Below are 21834 nucleotides of genomic sequence, written 5' to 3'. Positions count from 1 at the left end.
ACACACACACACACACACACAACAGACAGATGATCACACACAGTTCTATAATCTATAAAATGATTTATAAGGAAACCCAGTGGCCGTGTAGGACGCCTCAGTAGCACGTCCCGTCCAGCTGCTCTGTTAAATCACTAATCTGTTTCACGTTTAACACGTTTATTAACAGTAGAAAAAACAACAACACTCAGTTCTTCACACAAGCATGAAGACGCAAGTAAACAAGTGAACTACAGTAATGAAAGTTGAAAGATTTAAGGTTAAGTGACCTCAGCTGGATTGATGAAAGTCTTTGTAAAGGAAAGGAAAGTCTTTTCACTTTTTAGGGGATTGGGAAAAGAATATGAATTTACATTTATCAGTAAAAATAAATGTATACTTTTATTATAAAACAATTATGGATGGATGGATGGATGGATGGATGGATGGATGGATGGATGGATGGATAGATGATTGAATGGATGGATGGATGGATGGATGGATGGATGGATGATTGATTGATTGATTGAATGGATGGATGGATGGATGGATGGATGGATGGATGGATAGATAGATGATTGAATGAATGGATGGATGAATGCATGGATGGATGAATAAATGAGTGGATAGATAATTGGATGGATGATTGATTGATTGATTTGATTGTCTGATTGATTGAATGGGTGGATGGATGGATGGATGGATTGGTGGATGGATAATTAAATGAATGGATGGATGATTGAATGGATGGCTGAATGATTAAATGAATGGATGATTGATTAATTGTATGACTGGATAGTTGGATAGATGGATTGGTGGATGGATGATTAAATGGATGGATGGATAATTGAATGAATGGATAGATGATTGGATAGATAGGTGGATGGATGATTGAATAGATGGATGGATGGATGATTGAATGAACGAATAAAATGAAGCTGTAACAGAATTTTTTAAACATTAGTAATGAATTAGCCTCATGGTTGGTTGCACTCAGCGGGTCCGTCAGCTTGTTAGCCAGAATTAATTTGCGAAGGGGTGAAATGTATTTTTTTTTTTTTTCATTGTAGTTCCAGCGAATTTAAATTACCTGGTGTTTCCAGATGGCAGGAGTTGAAATAGACAGATTTGCATAAAAAAACACCTGGTGTTTGTTAATTTGTTTTTATTTTTTGTTAAGCCAGACGTAACAATTAAAATACATGCTATTGTAGAGACAATGCGGTTTTATTTCTTTATTCGGTGAAGTAAATAAATCAGATATTAGTCTGAGTATTTTGGCTATAAAGCCACGTTCCTCGTGGTCTTGCCACACTTGAAACAATAATGTTTTTTTTTTTGTTTTTGTTTTTTAACAATGATAAATGTTTATTTTCTCCGACATTGTCTCGCTGCTCTTGTCTGCCATGCCGCTATGAGCTTACTTTGACAGTTTGACAGCGACAGATATGACTGAGACCGGGGAATGAAGAATGAAAGCTGGGGAAAAGACAAAAGACAGAGGGAGGGAGAGAAAGATAGAGAGACTACATCTAGATTTCTTTATGATTCAAACGCTGATGAACTGAGACGCGTCCTGCCTTCCGACAAGCAGACTTTTTGAAACGGGGATTCATGATTGCCACGTTTCAGAAGTGTGTTTTTCATCTCACAGGGGTCGATTAATATGCACACAAGAACAACAACACTTTCTGCTGCAGAAACAAACCGATTGAATTTTATTTTTTGTAGACAAGGACCCGATGTTGCTGTCAAAGCTGCGAGCTCTTGACTTGGTGACATTTTCAGCGTGAGTTCTGTCTGTTTTCCCCATGACTCCGTCAATACGCTTGTCATGTAAACATTCCCTGACTTATTTAAGCCAGATTGAGCTCATGACGTGTCTGGTTGCTGTAAGACGACAGGTGATGATTGACTTCTGTATTTTGTCATACACTGTAAAGGATTAGCAGAGGCTTCAGAAAAATGCAACACGTTTAAAAATCTCTGACTTCGGGGCGCTTTACTGAGCTTAAGAATGCACCAGCATACTGTAAACATCTAACACAAAAACTTTTACTGATCTGGTTTACGACACATTTTCACCAGTTCAGACGTATACGGAAATTTCTGGCTTTGTTTTTTTCCCCCCTCTGTTTAAATTGTACATCGATTGGTCAATGTTTGCCTGGTCTATTAATCTCTCTGAAGACAATCTGACAAATCATTGATCGTAAGAGTATTTACACTGTTGATATTTCCTAAGTGTGTCCTAGCCGATGATGCCTTACGGCCGTGGGCTTGAATACACTGACTCCGGTGAGCTCTTAATGACGGCAGCAATTCAACACGAGTTCATTGCATCCTGGGTGTTTTTACTTATGAATGCTGACTCCTCCAAAGCTAAAGTTCAACTACAAGCATACAGTATGTTGCTACTAGATTCTTGAATTTCCTTTTTGTCTGTCTGTCTGTCTGTCTGTCTGTCTGTCTGTCTGTCTGTCTGTCTGTCTGTGTATCTGTCTGTCTATCTGTCTATCTATCTGTCTGTCTGTCTATCTATCTATCTATCTATCTATCTATCTATCTATCTATCTATCTGTCTGTCTGTCTGTCTGTCTGTCTGTCTGTCTGTCTGTCTGTCTGTCTGTCTGTCTATCTATCTATCTATCTATCTATCTATCTGTCTATCTGTCTATCTGTCTGTCTATCTATCTATCTATCTATCTATCTATCTATCTATCTATCTATCTATCTATACAGTATTTTCATAGGTATCTATCTGTCTGTCTGTCTATCTATCTATCTATCTATCTATCTATCTATCTATCTATCTATCTATCTATCTATCTATCTATCTGTCTGTCTGTCTGTCTGTCTGTCTGTCTGTCTGTCTATCTATCTATCTATCTATCTATCTATCTATCTATCTATCTATCTATACAGTATTTTCATAGGTATCTATCTGTCTGTCTGTCTGTCTGTCTGTCTGTCTGTCTATCTATCTATCTATCTATCTATCTATCTATCTATCTATCTATCTATCTATCTATCTATCTGTCTGTCTGTCTGTCTGTCTGTCTGTCTGTCTGTCTATCTATCTATCTATACAGTATTTTCATAGGTATCTATCTGTCTGTCTATCTATCTATCTATCTATCTATCTATCTATCTATCTATCTGTCTGTCTGTCTGTCTGTCTGTCTGTCCGTCCGTCCGTCCGTCCGTCCGTCCGTCCGTCCGTCCGTCCGTCCGTCCGTCCGTCCGTCCGTCCGTCCGTCCGTCCGTCCGTCCGTCCGTCCGTCCGTCCGTCCGTCCGTCCGTCCATCTATCTATCTATCTATCTATCTATCTATCTATCTATCTATCTATCTATCTATCTATCTATCTATCAGACTTTTCTTAGAGACAGAGAGAGACAGAGAGAGAAGACATTACTCCTGCTAGCTCATTTATATCAAGAAATGATCTAACCAAGCAATATCTAGGCCATCATTAGCCACGTTACGCCGTAGCAGCAATGCAAATAAGCAAACCAGAGGCAGCGAACGTGTCACGACTGATCGTCCACAAGCGTAGAAGTACTTTCCATTTTACATTTTCCCAATCTAATGCACACCTGCAGCTCCAGGGGTTGAGAAAGTGCTTTTAGCTTACAGATACCAATGTCTCTGATCCACACAATAGGCTCTTTGTATGAACACCTCTCCACTCTCTTCCCAGCATTCTCCTCTCTCATACAGAATGCTGTACTACTCGTGTCTAGTGCGTGATAGAGGGTCACTCTCACCCAGATGTTGTCATGACGAGAGCAGCGTTTTAGTGCTCTGCACTTCACGTCGCCGCTCCACTCCACTGAGAAACTTCCCCGAACAACACGCTTCATATCGGCGTACTCGCTTTACCGCAAAAGCCGTTCACACCGAAAGAATTCATAGGTTTTAATATCCATGCAAATTTTCTACTGATGTAACGGAAGCCTGCAATCATCAGACAATATGAACTAATTAGCGTTTTTGTGTTTCACAGAGATACCCCATAATGCGCCTGTAATGATTAGCGCTCTTTATGTTTTCTCAAACGAATTTCCGTACAGTTAACTTTGTAGGGATTTGACGTGGAAGTCGATATAAGAAAACGTTAAAGATTTGAAAGCGTTGCTGTTTTGTTTCGGTTTGTATTTGCGAGTATGTTTATAAGGGATTAATTACAGAAGCTAACATAGTCATAACGTAAGCTAACGTAAGAATTAAAGGCAGGGTCTCCGATTGTTGAGAAATGCTTCAGAAAACTGAGTTGGGCCGAATAATAAACAAAAATCAAAACAAACGAGTAGCCAATGAGCAGAAAGGGGCGGGGCTTGTATGCAATGGAGAGAGTGTTCAGTGCGCATGTGTGACATTAGCAGAAAGCGGTTGTAACATTGACATGGAGGATAAAAACAAAGAAAGAAAGATAAGAAAGGTTTACGATAAGGCAAGAAGTAGGACGTGTTAATATAGGATCAGCTTTCCAGCGCTGGAGAGAACTGAAGGAGCAGGAAGTTGGCCACATATTCACAGGTTGGAGTTTCCCGAGTCAATAACTCCTGAGCTAAACGCTGTTACTACACAAATAACACCTCTTTTCTATCGTAGTAATGTAGAGAGGCAGCTACAACCGCGTTTTGTGTAGTAACAGCGTTTAGCTCAGGAGTTATTGACTCGGGAAAATGTATGTGTGGGCGGAGCTATCGATACAGGGGTGGGACCCATTTGGGTTAGGGGCGTGTTTGTTTTGGTGATTTTATATGTCAACATTGGCTTTCAAACAACAGAGACCCTGCCTTTAATAAATAAGTCAAAGATTACACTTGTGTTTTTACTCGTATTATTTTTTATATATTTTGTATATTTTTATATATTTATTTATATATTTTGTATATATTTATTGAATTGTTATATCTGTATGTATATACGTATATACTTACTGGTACTATAAAAGATATTCATGACTTGCAGTGAAGTTGCCTGAACTTTGTAAAATCCCCAGAAATTACCTTAAAGAAGCTTGTAATTATCTAAGCTTGGCTTTTTTTTTCTAAGATGGAGATACCCACTGTGCATTTTATAAACATCACAATGAGAAGCCATATAAAATGATAAACCCATAATTAACAGCCAGTGTCAATCACGTTGCTTTTGTTGTTGACTGAGATTTTAAAGCATCCTGAGTCACGAGACACGATGGAAAAGCAGTCGGATCCTTTGTCCTTAACGTTTTCCTGATTCCACCGACATGATTTTACAGCTAAATAATTTCCCTTTCTTATTCCCACAGCATCCAATTGACAAAACAAAGCAATATTTAGTCAGTAATATAATTAACCACGTAATTTCATGTTAACCCTGATAACACCGATCAAGCCCGGAACCTCAAAACTACAATTTCCACCTCATTCCTTAATTCAGCGCCGGATTATTTTGTGCTTTGTTGATTTTTAATTGTGATGGTAATTGCTAAGAGAGGCATGAAAGTGCTTTGCTTATTGACTGAATGCTTCTGTGAATGGTAATAGATTAGCATTAGAAGAATATTTGAAACACATGAGCAAGTCTATTCTTTATTTTAATTCCTGATGATGGTTTAAAGCTGAGAAGGAAAACAGCACTCTGGGACGTACAGTAACCGATGCATGACGTTTGCCCTCTTTAATATTTGTGTAGGATCTTATTCTCAAAAATAAATAAATAAATAAATATATACGTTGAATACGTCCTTTAAAGCGACCGGTACCGGTCCGTGGACCAAATGGTACCGGGCCGCCCAAGGTACATTAAATTTTTCCATTTAATTTACTGTGGTGTATTTCTCTCGGGTTTGTGCGACTTTCCATGGACGAGAGGTTAACCGGGAGCTGAGAGACGTCACCTAAAGCCGCACCAATACCGCGCATGCGCAAAATATCATGATATCGGGCCGGGTTTAGGTGACGTCTGGAGCTGAGCAGCTGCAAGCGGCAGTGGTGTTGTAGCTTTGGTGTACGAAACAGACGTCGTAAGAAAGTTAGAAACTCTGCCGGTGTTCTGGATTAAAGTCATGGCGGAATATCCTGAGATTGTCACCACAGCACTTAAATCCCTATCGCCATTTCCGACATGCTATCTGTGTGAAGCGGGGTTTTCTGCAGTGACGGCAACCGAAACAAAACAGCGGAAAAGAAACAAGCTCAGGGTTCTCATTGATTTAGTGTTGTAGTGAGTTAAAATGGCATGTTTAAATACAATTAAGTAAAAATGATAAATTTTAATTTAATTGCATAGCCGCCCCCACCCCCAGCGGGCCGCGGTAAAATGATCAAACATTGACCGGTCCGTGGCAAAAAAATGGTTGGGGACCACTGCTTTAAAATATAAAATGAAAGGAGTTATTTTATGTACTTGGGAATCTTTGCCTCCTGAGAGTTCCTCTCGCTTATTTTGTTTGGTTTCACTAATACAGCTTGTGCAGTCTGAAGTCGAGATCTTGCCTTGATGTGCATTTGTTCCTTTGGTGGTTTCTCTCCCGGTGTGAAAGGCTCACAAAAACACATGCAAGTCTCTTGTGCAGCTAAGTCTCTGTTTTAATGCTACGATTGATGTATTCTGCAAAATCTCTACCTGTTGCTAAACTTTATGCTCGCTAGCTAGCGCTCTTCACCTCCGTATCGACCGAGGTTCTCGTACCCCTTGTTTTTCTGACACCGAGGCGATTGATCTAAAAGTCCATCCCGGAGTCTTGCTGCTGAGACATGATGATGCAGGATTCAGTATGTGTATCCCAGTCCTTCTCTGCAGGGTTTAAAGTGGAATCAGAGGACTGCAGTTCAGGACGATGCCTCGGCCTGATTTCTATTATTAATGGCTGTTGACTGTAGCCCACAGGCAGATGTCTGTACAGCCGGTTCCTCCTGCCTCCGTCTCGTCCTGTTGGACAGCTGGGGCAGAGAAAGAATCCTGTCTTTATGGGTTAGACTTGAGCCGATGTTCAGTCCTGAAAACCTGGGCATTATAGGATGGGGGAGGGGGGGGTGTTTGGTGGGGGGGGTGCTTAGGGTATTTAAGGGTTGACCATCTCAGGTAGACTTCAAATGATCTCCAAACCACAGCTTAAATATAATAATAATAATAATAATAATAATAATAATAATAATAATAATAATAATAATAATAATAATAATAATAATTTAATATTCATTTAAATTGAATAGAGGGCTTTATTTTTGTCACATATACATTATGAATTTCTTTCTTCGCATTTATCCCAACTTGAGGTTGGAGTCAGAGCACAGGGTCAGTCATGATACAGCACTACTGGAGCATAGAGGCTTAAAGGGCCTTACTTAAGGGCCCGACAGTGGGAGTTTAACAGAACACCTACTGTAGCATCTCTGGGAAATGTCAAGGTCCGTTTTATGGCGTAATAAGGAATCATATTGTGATCAATTATTTTATGAGAAACTTTTCGGAGATTATAATAAAATCAAATCTATAGAATTGTAATATTTTTTTAAAATATTTTATTATTACCAGCTAGTCTAAAAATTAATTAATCATCAAATTAATTATTCCTTTTTAAATGCATTTTTCTTGCTGTCGGCTTGTTAGGAAATGTCCCGATCAGTCCGTATGGTATGATATTTTAGTTTATTTATCTTTTTTCACCCAGATCACGTTACCGAGTCTGATCTCGCCTCTAGTTTTATAGCAGGTTTGATTGCGCTCTCGTCCTGTCTGTACAACACGATCTGTATTCAGAGCCCGTCCCATTTCTAGACCTTTTCACTTATAGAAAGTGTCCTTGACTCATCCTATGCGTTATTCGTGCTGATAGTGTTGAGGCGATGTCGAGGCACATTTTCCCCAGGGCTTTTTCTTACCTCGTCTAAATACGATGTTTTAGCCTAAGGTTCCCGAGAGACTAATTTCGCTCTGCGTCCTATGTTATCGTTACGTATCCTTTACTTGGATTCCTTCTATTCTTTATATAGTCTGTGTATTAATGTATGCAAATAGAATGCAGCGCTCCGAAGGAAAAATAAAGGCACGGCGATGAAGAAAAGGATGCCGGCTCCTTCGCACTAAACGCATTACGAGCAGAGCTGGCTTCATTTACATGATCGAGCTTCGCCGCATGGTTTTGTGCGTTTTAGCAGTTTATTTTACGTCGGCGCAAAAACCGCGCATCACCTGTGTATTCTTCAGAGTTTATTATTCGAGCACATCGACTTGTGGTTGCCACATGACGTGGTCATGGTGGAGGTTTAGCAGAGAGAGAAAGAGAGAGAGTTTATATGTACAGTACAGTATATAATGCGACTGCATCGATATGAATAATGCCGGCTGTGTGTTTACGAGTTCACACAGAGTTTAGCCTCGCATAAACAGACATGTGATGATGACACATCCTACTAACACGCTATAAAAGAAACACAATCACGTTCCTCTTGCAAAATAATAGTCTTCTCCTCCACCTCCTGCAAGTGACGGTCAAAGTCGTGAGTCAGAGTTGAAGGCCTTTACGAGGTGACTTATACGAGGTTCCTCACTGCCCTGAGCACTGAACTGCAGTAGATAAGTCAAATGGAAACACTTTGGAACAGGAAGGACTGGAAAAGTCATCTTCCATGGCTGTAAGGGCAGCTTGATCCCTGGGGCAAAGTACACTGCTAAAGTACAATACTGAAAAACACTCCACAACCCAGAACTGACCCTGAATGAAGAGTAGGGAGGTTACAGATGTGCATAAATCATCCTGTTTACTTCATAATGAATACGGTTCCGTCTAGAGGGTTTTATTTCGAGGAATGGCCGCCCGGTAAAAACCGCAGGGACTCGAGAGAGGTGAATAATGATCTGACTGTCAGTATCCCTTCACCTGTTTAAAATATTCACACGGCAAAATAAAGAAATAAAAGGCAAATAAATAAATAATAATATATATATATATATATATATATATATATATATATATATATATATATATATATATATATAAAAACATATAAAAAGGGGAAAATGCAGTCGTCAATAAAAATTGTAAAAGCTCTTTTATTATTTATTTGCTTGTTTTATTTTTTTATTAAGAGAAACTTAAAGGAACCGGCACGGTGTGACGAGATACAGTCGAGAAGCAGACATTTATTATTATTGTTTTTTATTTATTTATTTATTTTCCCCCCTTGGCTATTATTCTTTATGTGGAAATGATTGTCCGTTACCATCAGAGATACCCTCTGGCATGTGTGTTTTTAAAACTCTGATGTTTCGGAGTTATACAGCAATGTTTATTTCCCGTCCACCTCCCAGTTCCAAGTGTGTTATAATTCTTTATTATTACCTACAAACACACTCATAACTTCAGGCCAGGATGAAATACTCATATCCCGGCTTTTTGTGGTATTTTTTTTTTTTTTTTTTTAAATGCAACTCCCCGAACTAGGGGTAAAGTCTATAACTCCTGCACCCTTCATAGGCCCCGGCGTCGTATAGAAATAATGAAATAGAGCAATCTATCAGTCAACAGAGACTAGAGTATGATCAGAGAGAGAAAGAAAAGAGAAAATACTCCAGAAAGCAGAAAGAAGCCCCTTTAGAATGAATCACCTGTCAAGGTTTCTCAAAAGTTGCTTTTATGCAAACGTGTACACACTTGCCAGGGAACGGTTTATTGCGAGAGTGCATTATAAATGCATAGAATGGGAACAGGCAATCATCAGGACGTATCATCGTAGCTTACAAACGCGGGCAAATACTCAAGGAAATGAGAAATATTTGAATTTATTTGTTCCAGTCGGGGCGACGGTGATATTTTGTCAGCACTCTCTTATGATCGTAGATTATAGGAACGTTGGTGGTGACGGGGTGATTTTTTTTTTCCTCTTTAAGAAACATTCTTATCATCTATAATACATTCGTTCACTGTTTATACGTTTAGGTGTCGATGTATACGTGAGCGTAGTCAGGTGTACGTACAGTAACACAACACCGCAGTGAACGCTTTCTATAATCCAAGGCCGATGATAAGCAGATATTTAAATCGGAGAATCTCTGACAAAGAAAATATTTGTTGGTGAGATGATGTTTTTTGTTAAGAGATGTTAGTTGTTTTTAAAAATTCTAGGCTTTGTTTTTGTCACATATACATTACAGGACAGTGAAAATTCTTTCTTCACATATCAGAACTATTGGAGGTCAGATACAGCACCTCTGGAGCCGTGAGGGTTAAGGGCCTTGCTCGAGGGCCAAACTATGGGCGTCGGAAGCAAATAAACAGTGGGTGTGTCCTGTCCCACCCACATATAATGGTTCTGACGCCCATGGTTTTCAGGAAGCAGGAGCGTGGTCAATGCTGTAGGTAAAACCTGGAATGGAGTTTAATTTATTAGGGCATTTCTCAAGCAGAATGGATTCGACTGGTGACACTCTGACATTTGTATCTTGGTGGTGGTGGGGTTTCAACCCAGATCCTCCAATCAACAGCCCAGAGCCTTAACCACTTGATCCACCACTGACCCTGAGATTATAATATGAGATGAAATAAGTATATAATAAGAATGTAATAAGAGCTAAAATATTCAAATGGATCGCAAATCATCATTTCTATAAGAGAGATAATGATGCCTTTGCCTAAATGTCATCACTCGTAAAATGCCTGATGCATCGGTAATAAACTATCACCTCTTACCTTTAACTGAAGATTAGCTTTAGCTCCATCATCTTACACATATGTAGCTATAGATATTACTCATCAATTAGCTGGTTGGCTAATGTGGTGTACATGCCACACACACACACACACACACACACACACCATTCGTAGCTCGGCCGGTCGAAAAGCCCCTAATTCCCGAGCTCCCCCTTCCCACAGTATTTGGAATCTCCCAGTAATATTACGTCAAGGCTTCTACGGTCCTGTGTTGATTCCTTACCTATCAGCTCTAAACCTCTGAAGCATTCTGCAGAACGTGTGAATGCAGCATGCATTGTAAGTAGCAGTGTTTTGTACAGTCGAATGCCACAATCAAACTCGGCCACCTCGGCTCAGGGTTGCTCTGATGTTTTATTTATAATATTTTGTCGTGAGATTTTATCCTTCTTGAGTAAGCGTTCATGCCAGTGATAATGGCACTGCTTTCACTTTTATGAATTCACCCACAGCCCTGTCCGGTGCCTGCACACACACACTAATTGGTGTGTTGCCGGCTCCAGTGGTCCGTCACCTCATGCATTTTTCATAGAAAGCAACGGGCACATTATGGCCACATTGTGCAAGGCTGATCCAGTCCGGCTGGTGTAGGGAGAGACAATATTTCACAGAGTTACAGCCTCATTAAGGTCCACACCAGCATCTAGAACACACACAGCTGAAAAAGTGCTTCTTTAAGCATGGCTGATGCTATGCCTATAGCATAAATAATTATTTCAGACGGCATTGCCCTATCTTGTTTTCATTACCTGGTATAAATGTTGTAGTGTTTTTGACAGAATGTGGGCTCAGAGTTTCCAACGTGCAACTTCAGCACAATGATGTATACTGTATATGCTTCTGAGACTTAAAATTGTACATTCATATCCTACGTATATTTATTTAAACACACATTTCTGTTTTTCTGTCTTTGTCAGGTATTTACACTGACATAATTGTGACTAGGGATGCTTCGGTTCTTGTCAGAACTAATAACAAAATGGAAAAAAGTTACGAGCAGCGATTAAGGGGGCCAAGCACTTTGTGGCCCTATTCTGAAAGAAGACCAGAAAAAAGTTTTGGGGACTGTCAGCAGAAATCTGAAGAGCTGACATATCACTTTGCTTCCGTTCAGTAGCTCACTCGTGTTGTAAATAAATTAAAAAAATGCAAAAGGTTGGTTGGTTTAGGTCAAATATAGGTCATGTAGCTGAATAGACCTGTTAAGTTAAGTGTGTTCTCATTTCCTGTTTTGATGAACTGAGAAACAAGTTTTGTTTGCGTTGGCTTCATGATACTGTCATCTAGAGGTCTTCACGGGTCCACTTAGATCCGAAAACCCGAGGTCCGACCGCGTGTGCCTCGGACACGGGTCAGGTATAATAATAGCGGCATCGGGTCTCGGGTAATTTAAAATTCATGTGTTTTTACCGAACGGACCCGAGAAGACCTGAACTACTGTATATCGCGTGTGTGCATCGACTCGAGACCTTTTCCAACCTCTCCTCTGTTTGCCAAGACCGCTTGCGACATGTGACTGGTGACGTGTGGCTGGCGGTAAGCTAATTTTCGTTGAAACAGACCTGTCAATCAATTTTGAATCCACTCTGTAGTGGTTACTTTAGTGTAGACTTATGCAACATTCGGGTCCAGTCAGGTTAAAAACAATTGCCAACCGGTCGGGTCGGGTTTGTCTCCGGTCGGGTCTTACTTAAAAAATATATATATATATATATATATATATATATATATATATATATATGCACGTCGGGTTCGGGTGATTCAGGTCACTTCGGGTCGGGTACATTTCTTTAGACCCGAGAAGACCTCTACTGTCATCTAAATTACCTGATGATTGGACTACATTTGTAGGCGTGTATAAGAAGTAGGAGTTTTCGTTAATATCAGCACTTATTAGGTGCTAAGAGACTTTTGCTAAGAATTTATCGAAAGAAAATCTGAGTCTTTTTTTTTTCTCACACAAAGTTGGTGATACTTGGACAGAATATGAACAACAACAACGTGATCGCACATCGATGCACGAGTGACATCCAATAACGCCACAAGACGTTTTGGGTTGCGTGTGTTGTGTTACGTTAGGAGCTGCTGTTGTGGCAATTTTTATTACTTGTAATCTGCTTAGCTGAGGTTTCTGTCATTAATTAGAGAATACATCCTGATTGCTGTCGTCTCATTTCCTGCGTATGTGAGTTAATGAGCATGGGATTGGATTGTTGCATGAGCCAAATATCACCATTGATGATGACTCGCTAATTTTTCATATCGTTAATGTAGCTAACTAATTAACTCGTGTAACGACTAGACGAAACATGACATCAGCAGAATTTGAGCACTTTGTGTCTTTAATGTTCAAATAAATAATAAATAGGTTTTTTTGCAGGGTTATTTGACACTATTATGAGGACATGTTGCCCATTTTAGATCTCCCTAAACACACACACACTCCGTCCCACAGAAGTGCACTTAAATGTCCCACAATATGGTGCTTTTAAATAAGACGCTTTCCTTCATTTCCCTCATCTTTCCCAGTGGCACATTTCAATTATCCATATTTAACAGGATTTAATATTTGAATGCACAAATGCCTATTTGATGTGGGGAAGTCAAATTAATGAGTCACGACATTATCAATCTTTAATAGGCCTTAAAGTGAGATTTATGGTCGTTTCAGCTTTAGACGGATCGCGCTGTCGGATGTGTCACGCTCTTATTTATGAAAGCTCTTAGTATTTTTCCAGAGCAATACGATTTCGTCTAGCAGTTATTTGTGTGTTTTGTTTTTCCTGAAAATCTCTTGTTTGCCGAGATAGAAAGACGTGACTGGAAGTCTCCGGAATATTTCTGACAGGCTGCTTTTGGCTTGTGAATTGATATGTAATGTGGTGGGAGCACATCAAATATTGGCAGTGGTTTTATTCATAAGAACGGTGATTATGCAATGAGAAAAGCTCGCCCTTTTACCTCCTCTCTCTCCCACACGCAGCCTCTTTGTTTGTCTTCTCACTCTCTCTCTCTCTCACTCACTCTCTTTCTCTTTCTCTCCATTTACCCAACCAGTAGAGAAGAAATCGTCCCTGTAATGTCTCACTAAATAATGCAAACACACGCTCTTTCTGACCAACATCTAATCCGTATACGAGCCTCAGACACGCAGGCCGGTGTGTGTGAGTTTATTTTGACTAGCCGTCACCATATTTTTATTAATCATACCTCCACTCCCACTGGCAAGGCCATTGTTATTCAGTCACACGAGTCTCTCGGCTTTCCGGAGGTCTCCGGCAGCCGCCGATGTCAACTTAGCGAGGTTTACAAGCACTAAACACGAACGCCTCTGGCAAGTCGGCCTGGTTACATCACTATTCCGCCCACCTTAAGCCACCCTGAGGAACGAAGCAGAAAGACTTGTGTTATTTCTCTGATGGATCAATGCTTAACTTCTCTTATTCACCTGTCATCACTCCTATGATTCTATTAAACTCATATGTCTTATTCTGGCTGCATCTGCAAAGCTAGCGACGACTTACACGCCAAAACATCGCCATGCGAAGGAGAAACGCGGCCTGAACCAATACGAGCGCGGTCTAAGAACGGACACGACAAAAGAATCATAATTGATTTTCTATCTGCAGCACCGTTTCATTAACGGACCAGATTTTAGGACAGTCTGACTCATTTAAATAGCCCCTATTGTCCCATTGTGAAGACAAATGACATTGCTGTTTGCGGGGCATGCTAATATTTCAGCACAGTTTGCTGTAGAAGCTAAAGCATTCCTATCAGTGTGTAATAGGCTTCTGGATCTGCCTGATACCAAGAACCGAGTTCCATTTAGACTGAGTAACTCTCTCTCTCTCTCTCTCTCTCTCTCTCTCTCTCTCTCTCTCTCTCTCTCTCTCTCTCTTGCTCTCTGTTTACACATTTATTCTTAAAAAAATAATAATACTGTACATTTCTGACTTGTATTTATTTTTTCTTGAAATGAGCGAATCTACAAGATGAAGTTAACCAGCTTTCGACTGCATTAAGGGCATCACAATTATTTACCGAAAGTTTTAAACCGATAATTATGCTTTCGGTCTGTCCGATAGCTAACAGGAATGTACTACATCCAGGGGCGGTTCTAGAGGTGGGGCCACGTGGGCCCTGGCCCCTGCTGAAATCTGATTGGCCCTTGATTGGCCCCCGTTCCATCAATCGTCGACGAGAAGGGCAACCGGAGAATTTTTCACAACGATCACAGATGCAATTCCACCCCCAAACACTTGGCGGCACTCGAGCGTTTGAAAAAGGAACGACTGCCGAAATGTATTTGCACCGTACTGAATAAATTATTTTGTGTGCTTGAATGTACCCTGTACTTGGCCCCTGAATGTAACATGTGGCCCCTTAATGGCCCCTGTTACAGAACAATCCTAGAACCGCCACTGACTACATCACTAAAAAAAAATCTGAATATCATTGAAGATTTTGGTGAGAAAAAAAAATTCCCTTGATCATTCTGGTGATTCCCAGATATCCAGTGGGAATAAAATGTACACTTTCATAATCAATATTAAAAAGGGACTTTTTAATATTGACACAGATGTTTGTTCTTTTCTTTCGCAGATGTGATCCACACTGTTGGCCCCATTGCTAGAGGAAACGTGGGCCAGGTCCAAAGAGAAGATCTCATGTCCTGCTACAAGAGCTCCCTGAAGCTGATGGAGGAGTACAGCTTGCGCTCTGTGGTAAGTGCCGTAAGATCTCAAACGTTTATCCGCCTCCGTCTTACACTCTGACCCATCCATGAGCAAGACATCAAGAAGGAATGACTAACTGTTTGAACGTGTCGATGAGGGACATTAGTTAGTGATGAGTGATGATGTGTGTTCTTGTGCTACTGGGATGAATTGAGTGAAATGACAGTATTCGTTCTAATAAGCTTTCTAGGAAAAAAAACTATCAATCAAACAATGAATAAAAGTTCTTCTTTTATATATTAACATATAAACCTTTGCCTATTTTTTACTTTCTTTTCTTTTAACATATAGACACAAAGAAAAAGTTTATTTCTCATGAGCAGTTGCAAGAGCTTTAAACAAGAACATCGAATGAATGAAAGAAAAGAATTCACCTGTAGGTTAAAAACGTCAGTCCTCGTATCTTATACATGGTTGAAATTATAAGCTATATTCTGACTGAATGGATTATAAGCATCTAAAAAAAAATAATAGAAATCCAAGTACAAGGTCTTGAACTCGTTCTTTGTTATCGGCAGACGTCGCACGTTGCTTTCTGCGGTCGTTATTTTCCGACACACTTTATCTTCTCAAGAGGTTTCCTTTTAAAGCTTTTCAAAATTAATACGCTTGAACAACAGGACAATAAAACATGCTGAGCCACTCTCGTTTATCCAGAGACCCTGGAGTGGCCTTTTTTTATGACTAAAATTCTACTATTACAAGTTGTTACTTACATCCACAATTCCTCATTTATTCTGAAATGAACTATTAGTGTTCGATACACAGTATTTCCTCCATACAGGATTGTTCAGCAAGAGTTTAGGGTTGTCCGGTGAATAGCGTCTTCTTTCTGAGCTTCATTTCGATTTAGCGGGACGGCCGCCGTTAGTTTGTTGTCGTAACTCGTTCTTTCTTTTTCTTTTTTTTTTTATGTTTTTGATGGCGCTCAGCAGTATGTAAGGACTTTTCCGGAATTTGCTCTGGAATTTCTTTGGCTTTGACAATGCAGTTTGTGTAGGAACTTTCTCTCTCTGGTCTTCCAGGAACTATGTTACAGTACGCTCATGTGACTCTTGTACAGTAACGTGACCGATACTGTACTTGTACATTACTTTCTTTCACATTGTGAAAATTGTGAATCGGTGTCTTTTCCCCCAAAATCCCCAATATAACTGTCATAGGTGCAACGAAGAGCAGAGAAAGTGTTTATAAGCAATAAACTCGGGTCATTTTTCACCTCGCTAGGCTTCCAGACGGTCGAGCCCCGATGCCTTAATGAATCTGGCGAAAGACCAGAATGTTTGGCCTGGAAGAAATGGCGTCAGAAGCCACGCTGCTCCAGCTGCCGGCCCTGTCTCCACCATCTGCTCCACATAACTTATGAATCTGCTTTAATCCATAGTGGCCACAGCCTGAAAGAACGTTCCAAAATCCCAATGCTGGTTCCCTGAGACCCAGCACCGGCACAGATCATTGACTATTCCCAGCAATTAGCAATGATGCTGCCACCTCAGATGGATGGCTCACTAGTTCTGGCACTTGAATAAGTGTAGTCTCATCGTTGTCCACTGGTGTCTACTCAGCCCCCTACCAGTATTGAAAGAGCAAGTTAATTTGCGAGCCCAAATAGCTGCTTCAGTAGCCGTGACTAAATCCTGATTAGCGGCTGTAGTTAACTTGCTGTTGTCAGACAGACCACACAGGAATGACGGGTTAGACCTGACGTGTACGCTAACTTCCCAAACCCTCCAGATTCCTCCAAGCTCTCATTAAATGGAATCGGAGAGTCACAGGAAAGGGGCCACATACCCGGCTCCTGTTTTTCTTCCTCTCTCCAGCGCCTCCTCCAGTTCCCTTCTCTTCTGCAGCTGCATTCCTGCACATTTATTTCATTTGCCACTTTCATTTATTTATTTAGTAATTCACATATTGATGAGAAACAGGGCTGTGCTTTCACAGAGAGAGAGAGAGAGAGAGAGAGAGAGAGAGAGAGAGAGAGAGAGAGAGAGAGAGAGAGGGCAGGTCTGCTTTGGTGGGACGTGTTTGGACAGCTGGTCCTGATTGAAAGAGCCCCTGTGGATGACTGGACATTGTCTGATGAGCTCTGTTCCTCTACACTGTACCTCGTGTTTCAGTGAAAATCTATTTATTTTCATCCAATACGCATATGCTGTGAAATTCCCTACTGCTGCCCCATTCAGCCTTGCTGCTGAGCTTCTTTCATTACCCCTGTGGTGTTCTTTGGCCCAGGAGCAGCTCATGCTGACTAGCTGCGGAAGGTTCCAGGGAAGCCGGATAGCGGATTAGCGCTAAGCTTATTGGACAGTGCAGAACGAAGGAGGCTCCTTACCAATGAGGCATGCTTAAAAGGAGAAAGCGGTGGGGTAAGAGAGTCGGATTTGGTTTCAGAGCGAGCAGAGATACAACGGCACCTATAGCGGAGATCTCCGAGCATTATGACGGGATTTCATTGAAAACAAAAGCATTAACCGTAAAAATAAACTTGAGCGATAAAAGACGGGGGACGAGCTAGCTGTATAATCTCGTGGCTGGAGAGTCGAATGCTTTCTCCATCAGGCAGCGAGAGCTGGAACACATGCTACAGCCCAAGTGCACCACATGACTAAATTCCTCTCGATTATGTCAGGAGATATATGAGCTTATTTTTTATACAGTGTGAGAATCCTGATTATATTTGGGTGTCGGAATGCACATTTGGGTGCTTATACGTCGATCCCATCCATATGACACGGCTTCAAACTTAATGGTCACTTTTTTTTTTTTCCTTTTCTTTCCCGTTTCTCTTTTTCTTATTTAATGTGCTTATCTTCATGGACATTTAGTTAAACCATTCCACAGGGAATTTTTCGAATGTATTTAACTAATGTATTCTCTAGGGTTTTACTTTCTAATTTATTGCAGCTAAATGCTGCTTTTTTTTTTTCCGGCAATGGGAATTATCCGTTAAGGATGAAAAGGAGGGAAGCGCTCAAGCGGGAGGTAGGTGTACTCATGCAGATGGGGATGAGTAATGTTATGTGAAGACAGATACCATATCCCACATTAGTTTAGCACATCACTTGTGCATGCTCAGCTGGAACCGTTGGCTAGGAAACTGGATGAAGGATGGGCTTCATCTAGAGAATTGATGAGTTCCCTGAGCCAAGAAACAAGGCGTTTAACCTCCCAACTGCAGTTCAACACTTTTTAGAGGAGCAGGAAGAGACAGCTAACGTGCTCTCTTTGTCTCTGTCCAATCTGGGCATTTGCCCATTGCACTATATTAGGAATGGGAAAAGATCATGCTATGAAATTTTGTTTCTAGTATGGATCAGGTATCGTTATTGATTTTCTGCCATATATATATATATATATATATATATATATATATATATGGGGGCACGGTGGCTTAGTGGGTAGCACGTTTGCCTCACACCTCCAGGGTCGGGGTTCGATTCCTGCCTCCGCCTCGTGTGTGCGGAGTTTGCATGTTCTCCCCGTGCCTCGGGGGTTTCCTCCGAGTACTCCGGTTTCCTCCCCCGGTCCAAAGACATGCATGGTAGGTTGATTGGCATCTCTGGAAAATTGTCCATAGTGAGTGAATGAGAAGTGTGTGTGAGTGAGTGTGTGTGTGTGCCCTGCGATGGGTTGGCACTCCGTCCAGGGTGTATCCTGCTTTGATGCCCGATGACGCCTGAGATAGGCACAGGCTCCCCGTGACCCGAGGTACTTCGGATAAAGCGGTAGAAAGTGAAAGTGATATATATATTTACATCGTTTGCATATTTTAATGCACATAAAAATACAAAGATCAGATGTATCAGTGCAGTCCAGCCCAGCTACTCATTCCTTCTCTCGCAGAATCCCTCGAGACATGTACACACTCATTCCCATGTGCTTATTTGCTCTGTGGCCAAGTGGGCAGCGTGTCACGGTGCCCCACAAGTCTCGCTTGGTAATCGGCAGCGGGAAGCAAGTTCCAGAACATCAGCTCAGGGAATAGACCACAGCCAAGCTCTAGTGGGTTTGCCATGTGTCCACCGAGCTGTAGAACAGTCTTCAAAAAAAAAAAAAAAAAAAAACCCAGTGCCTCCAGGGCCTCTGGCTTGCTCAGAATATATAATAAATTCCCAAACACAATGGCATTTTCTTTGGGCGAGATACTGCTGCTAGATGCTTAAACATGTAGGAAATACACTAGAAGAAATTTCATCGGTTGATTTGACTAGCATATGTGGTTAGCACCCGTGCTTCGGGTTCTACCTCCTTCAGAACAACGGGTGTGTGAGTGTGTGCACCAGTCCAGGGAGTCTCCTGTGTAGGATAAGCGCTAAGGCGGATGGTTGGATGGATGGATGGATGGATGGCTGGCTTTAGCTTTTAATAGGCTCAGATTGAAACTAACTTTTGACAGTTATGGGTCTGGATATGGTAAAGAAAAAAACTGCTTTAACCCATTGTCAAAATTTGTTGCCGCTAGAATCGAAGTCTCGTTATAGTTTAGTGGATGTAGCTTCTATTATCGTCTATTGAAAAAAAAAAAAAAGAACGTCAAGAACGTACATTCTTTCTCTTACTTGGATGAAAGGAATGACTTTCTTTGAAGATGACTTCAAAAAGCAAATACCTACAGTAATGGAGGGCAAATATCTTAAGGAGAGACGTGAAGAGATGATGCCAAGTTGGCATTCGCACACACTGACTTACTGAAGGTGTCGACTTCATAGAGCTCTGACTCCCAGAGTGCACATTTGTAACGGAAGATCAAGCAGAATGAATGCCCCAAGATATCAACGCTGGTGTGTGGGAACAAGTGGCCTGTCTTAGTTTTACTCATGCATGCATTTGGAACTGGTCAGGTCAGTCCAGTCCACTCCCTAGAGCCCTTAATGTTGCAGTTTAAGGACACTGAGGGAGTCAGGGACCTCGCGTGCCTTCAGGGATGACCTGAAGGGGAAAGAGTGGAGCTGGATCGGTTTCCTGTCTATATTAATCAGCCTGCTTTTATTCCCCCTACAAAACCTTAAAATAATCCATTCTGAGTGAGGACACAGCCATCTGGAATCCATTCAACGTTCTGTGGTGGATTTCTTTCTCCCTTCCCATCCTTGAAGCTCAGAATACTGTACGTCCCGTCCTTCTGACGGGTAACAAAGAAAAGACGTCAACGTTTATCCAAAACATCATCAACTTATTTGTGTGATTTTGTTTTCTTGTTATTCCTCCCTAAAGTGAATAAGATCACGAAAGCCATGGAAATGCGAGAAACCTATTTTGCAGTACAATGTGGACATTTATCGGTACGGAGTAACTAATGCGGGGGGGAAAAATCTGACGCGGTTAAATGTTCAGAAATGTTCTGACAATCAGTGTGTACCTGCAAATGACGAATAAATGGTGAATTGTTGTGCTTTGTAACAGTATAATGTGCTAGGTTAACTTTATAGTGTCTGATTTCTTTTGCTTCTCTTTCATGACTTTATTAGCGTTTAAAAAAAAAAAAAAACCATTAGTCCAACTTTCTACTTCGAGTTCAAGGTGTAGTCTGGAAAGACTTTTTACACCTGGTGACTTCATGTGTTGTCGCTGATCCGATAGCTATCTGATTTGTTAAAACTGTTCCATTTACATTAGGCCACATAAATGCGTCTCGGCGAATCGGATATCGATACGATCTTTCTACTCCCGCCCAAAATGCTAATATATTTGACCTCATTTCCGGGGTAATTCAAATGGAGCACGCTTTGGTGTATGTGGTTTTCAGAGTGCAATCAAAAAGAAGGCGAAAAAATTGGTTACGACGGTTATGCTACAAAAAACAGCATTTACATTTATTTGTTTCTGGCGCGATGCACGACTCGCGAGTCATCTGTGATTGACGTACTTCCGTTTGGGAGGAGTGTAGCGCTGACGTATGTGGCTTCAACAACCACATGCATTTACACCTGTCCAGTTTCATCTGAACTGCGTCCCAGACCACCTCCTGAAGGGGTTTGAGCGATATTTATATCCGTCTCGAAAGCGTTTCTGAGGGCATTTAGACCTGGTCTTTTTACCATCGGATAGCTATCTGATCACAGAAAACACAGGAAGTGACCAGGTGTAAAAACCCCCTCCAGACGTGTTCCGATCAATCAGACCAGCTCCGGCTCACCTCAGCGTGGGGATTGTGAAGGACAAACTGTTCAGATCAGTACATATTATTTTTTTTAATGCAAAGAAGCAAACACGGCCTCTGCAAAGTATTTTCCACAAATGCTAACACACCATTATTTTCTGAACTATTTCATTATTTAAATAAAGGGCTTCTAGACCAGAACCAGAAAGTTACACTCTATGATAGATTGGCAGCTGGGAAACTTTCCATTCTCCTTTCAGAAATTTACAAGCACTCTTCCTTGCAGAATGTTTATAGTTCTGAGATATTCTT

The 21834-nt window shown here is 41.0% G+C and overlaps 1 protein-coding gene across 5 annotated transcripts in view; it reads left to right on the top strand.

The window, feature by feature from the left end:
- The window catches only part of macrod2 (mono-ADP ribosylhydrolase 2), a 597474-nt gene that overhangs the window by 375958 nt on the left and 199682 nt on the right, over window positions 1–21834 (top strand). For all 5 annotated transcript variants that reach the window (XM_027165903.2, XM_027165902.2, XM_047812438.1 and 2 more), the window contains exon 6: window positions 15289–15410. In XM_027165903.2, the coding sequence (XP_027021704.1) occupies window positions 15289–15410 (122 nt within the window). The remainder of the gene's footprint in view (window positions 1–15288; window positions 15411–21834) is intronic.

Source organism: Tachysurus fulvidraco, chromosome 4, assembly GCF_022655615.1.
Source record: "Tachysurus fulvidraco isolate hzauxx_2018 chromosome 4, HZAU_PFXX_2.0, whole genome shotgun sequence".
Classification (NCBI taxonomy): domain Eukaryota; kingdom Metazoa; phylum Chordata; class Actinopteri; order Siluriformes; family Bagridae; genus Tachysurus; species Tachysurus fulvidraco.
The sequence above is the reverse complement of the archived record's forward strand: the minus strand, read 5'-3'. Positions and strand labels throughout refer to the sequence as shown.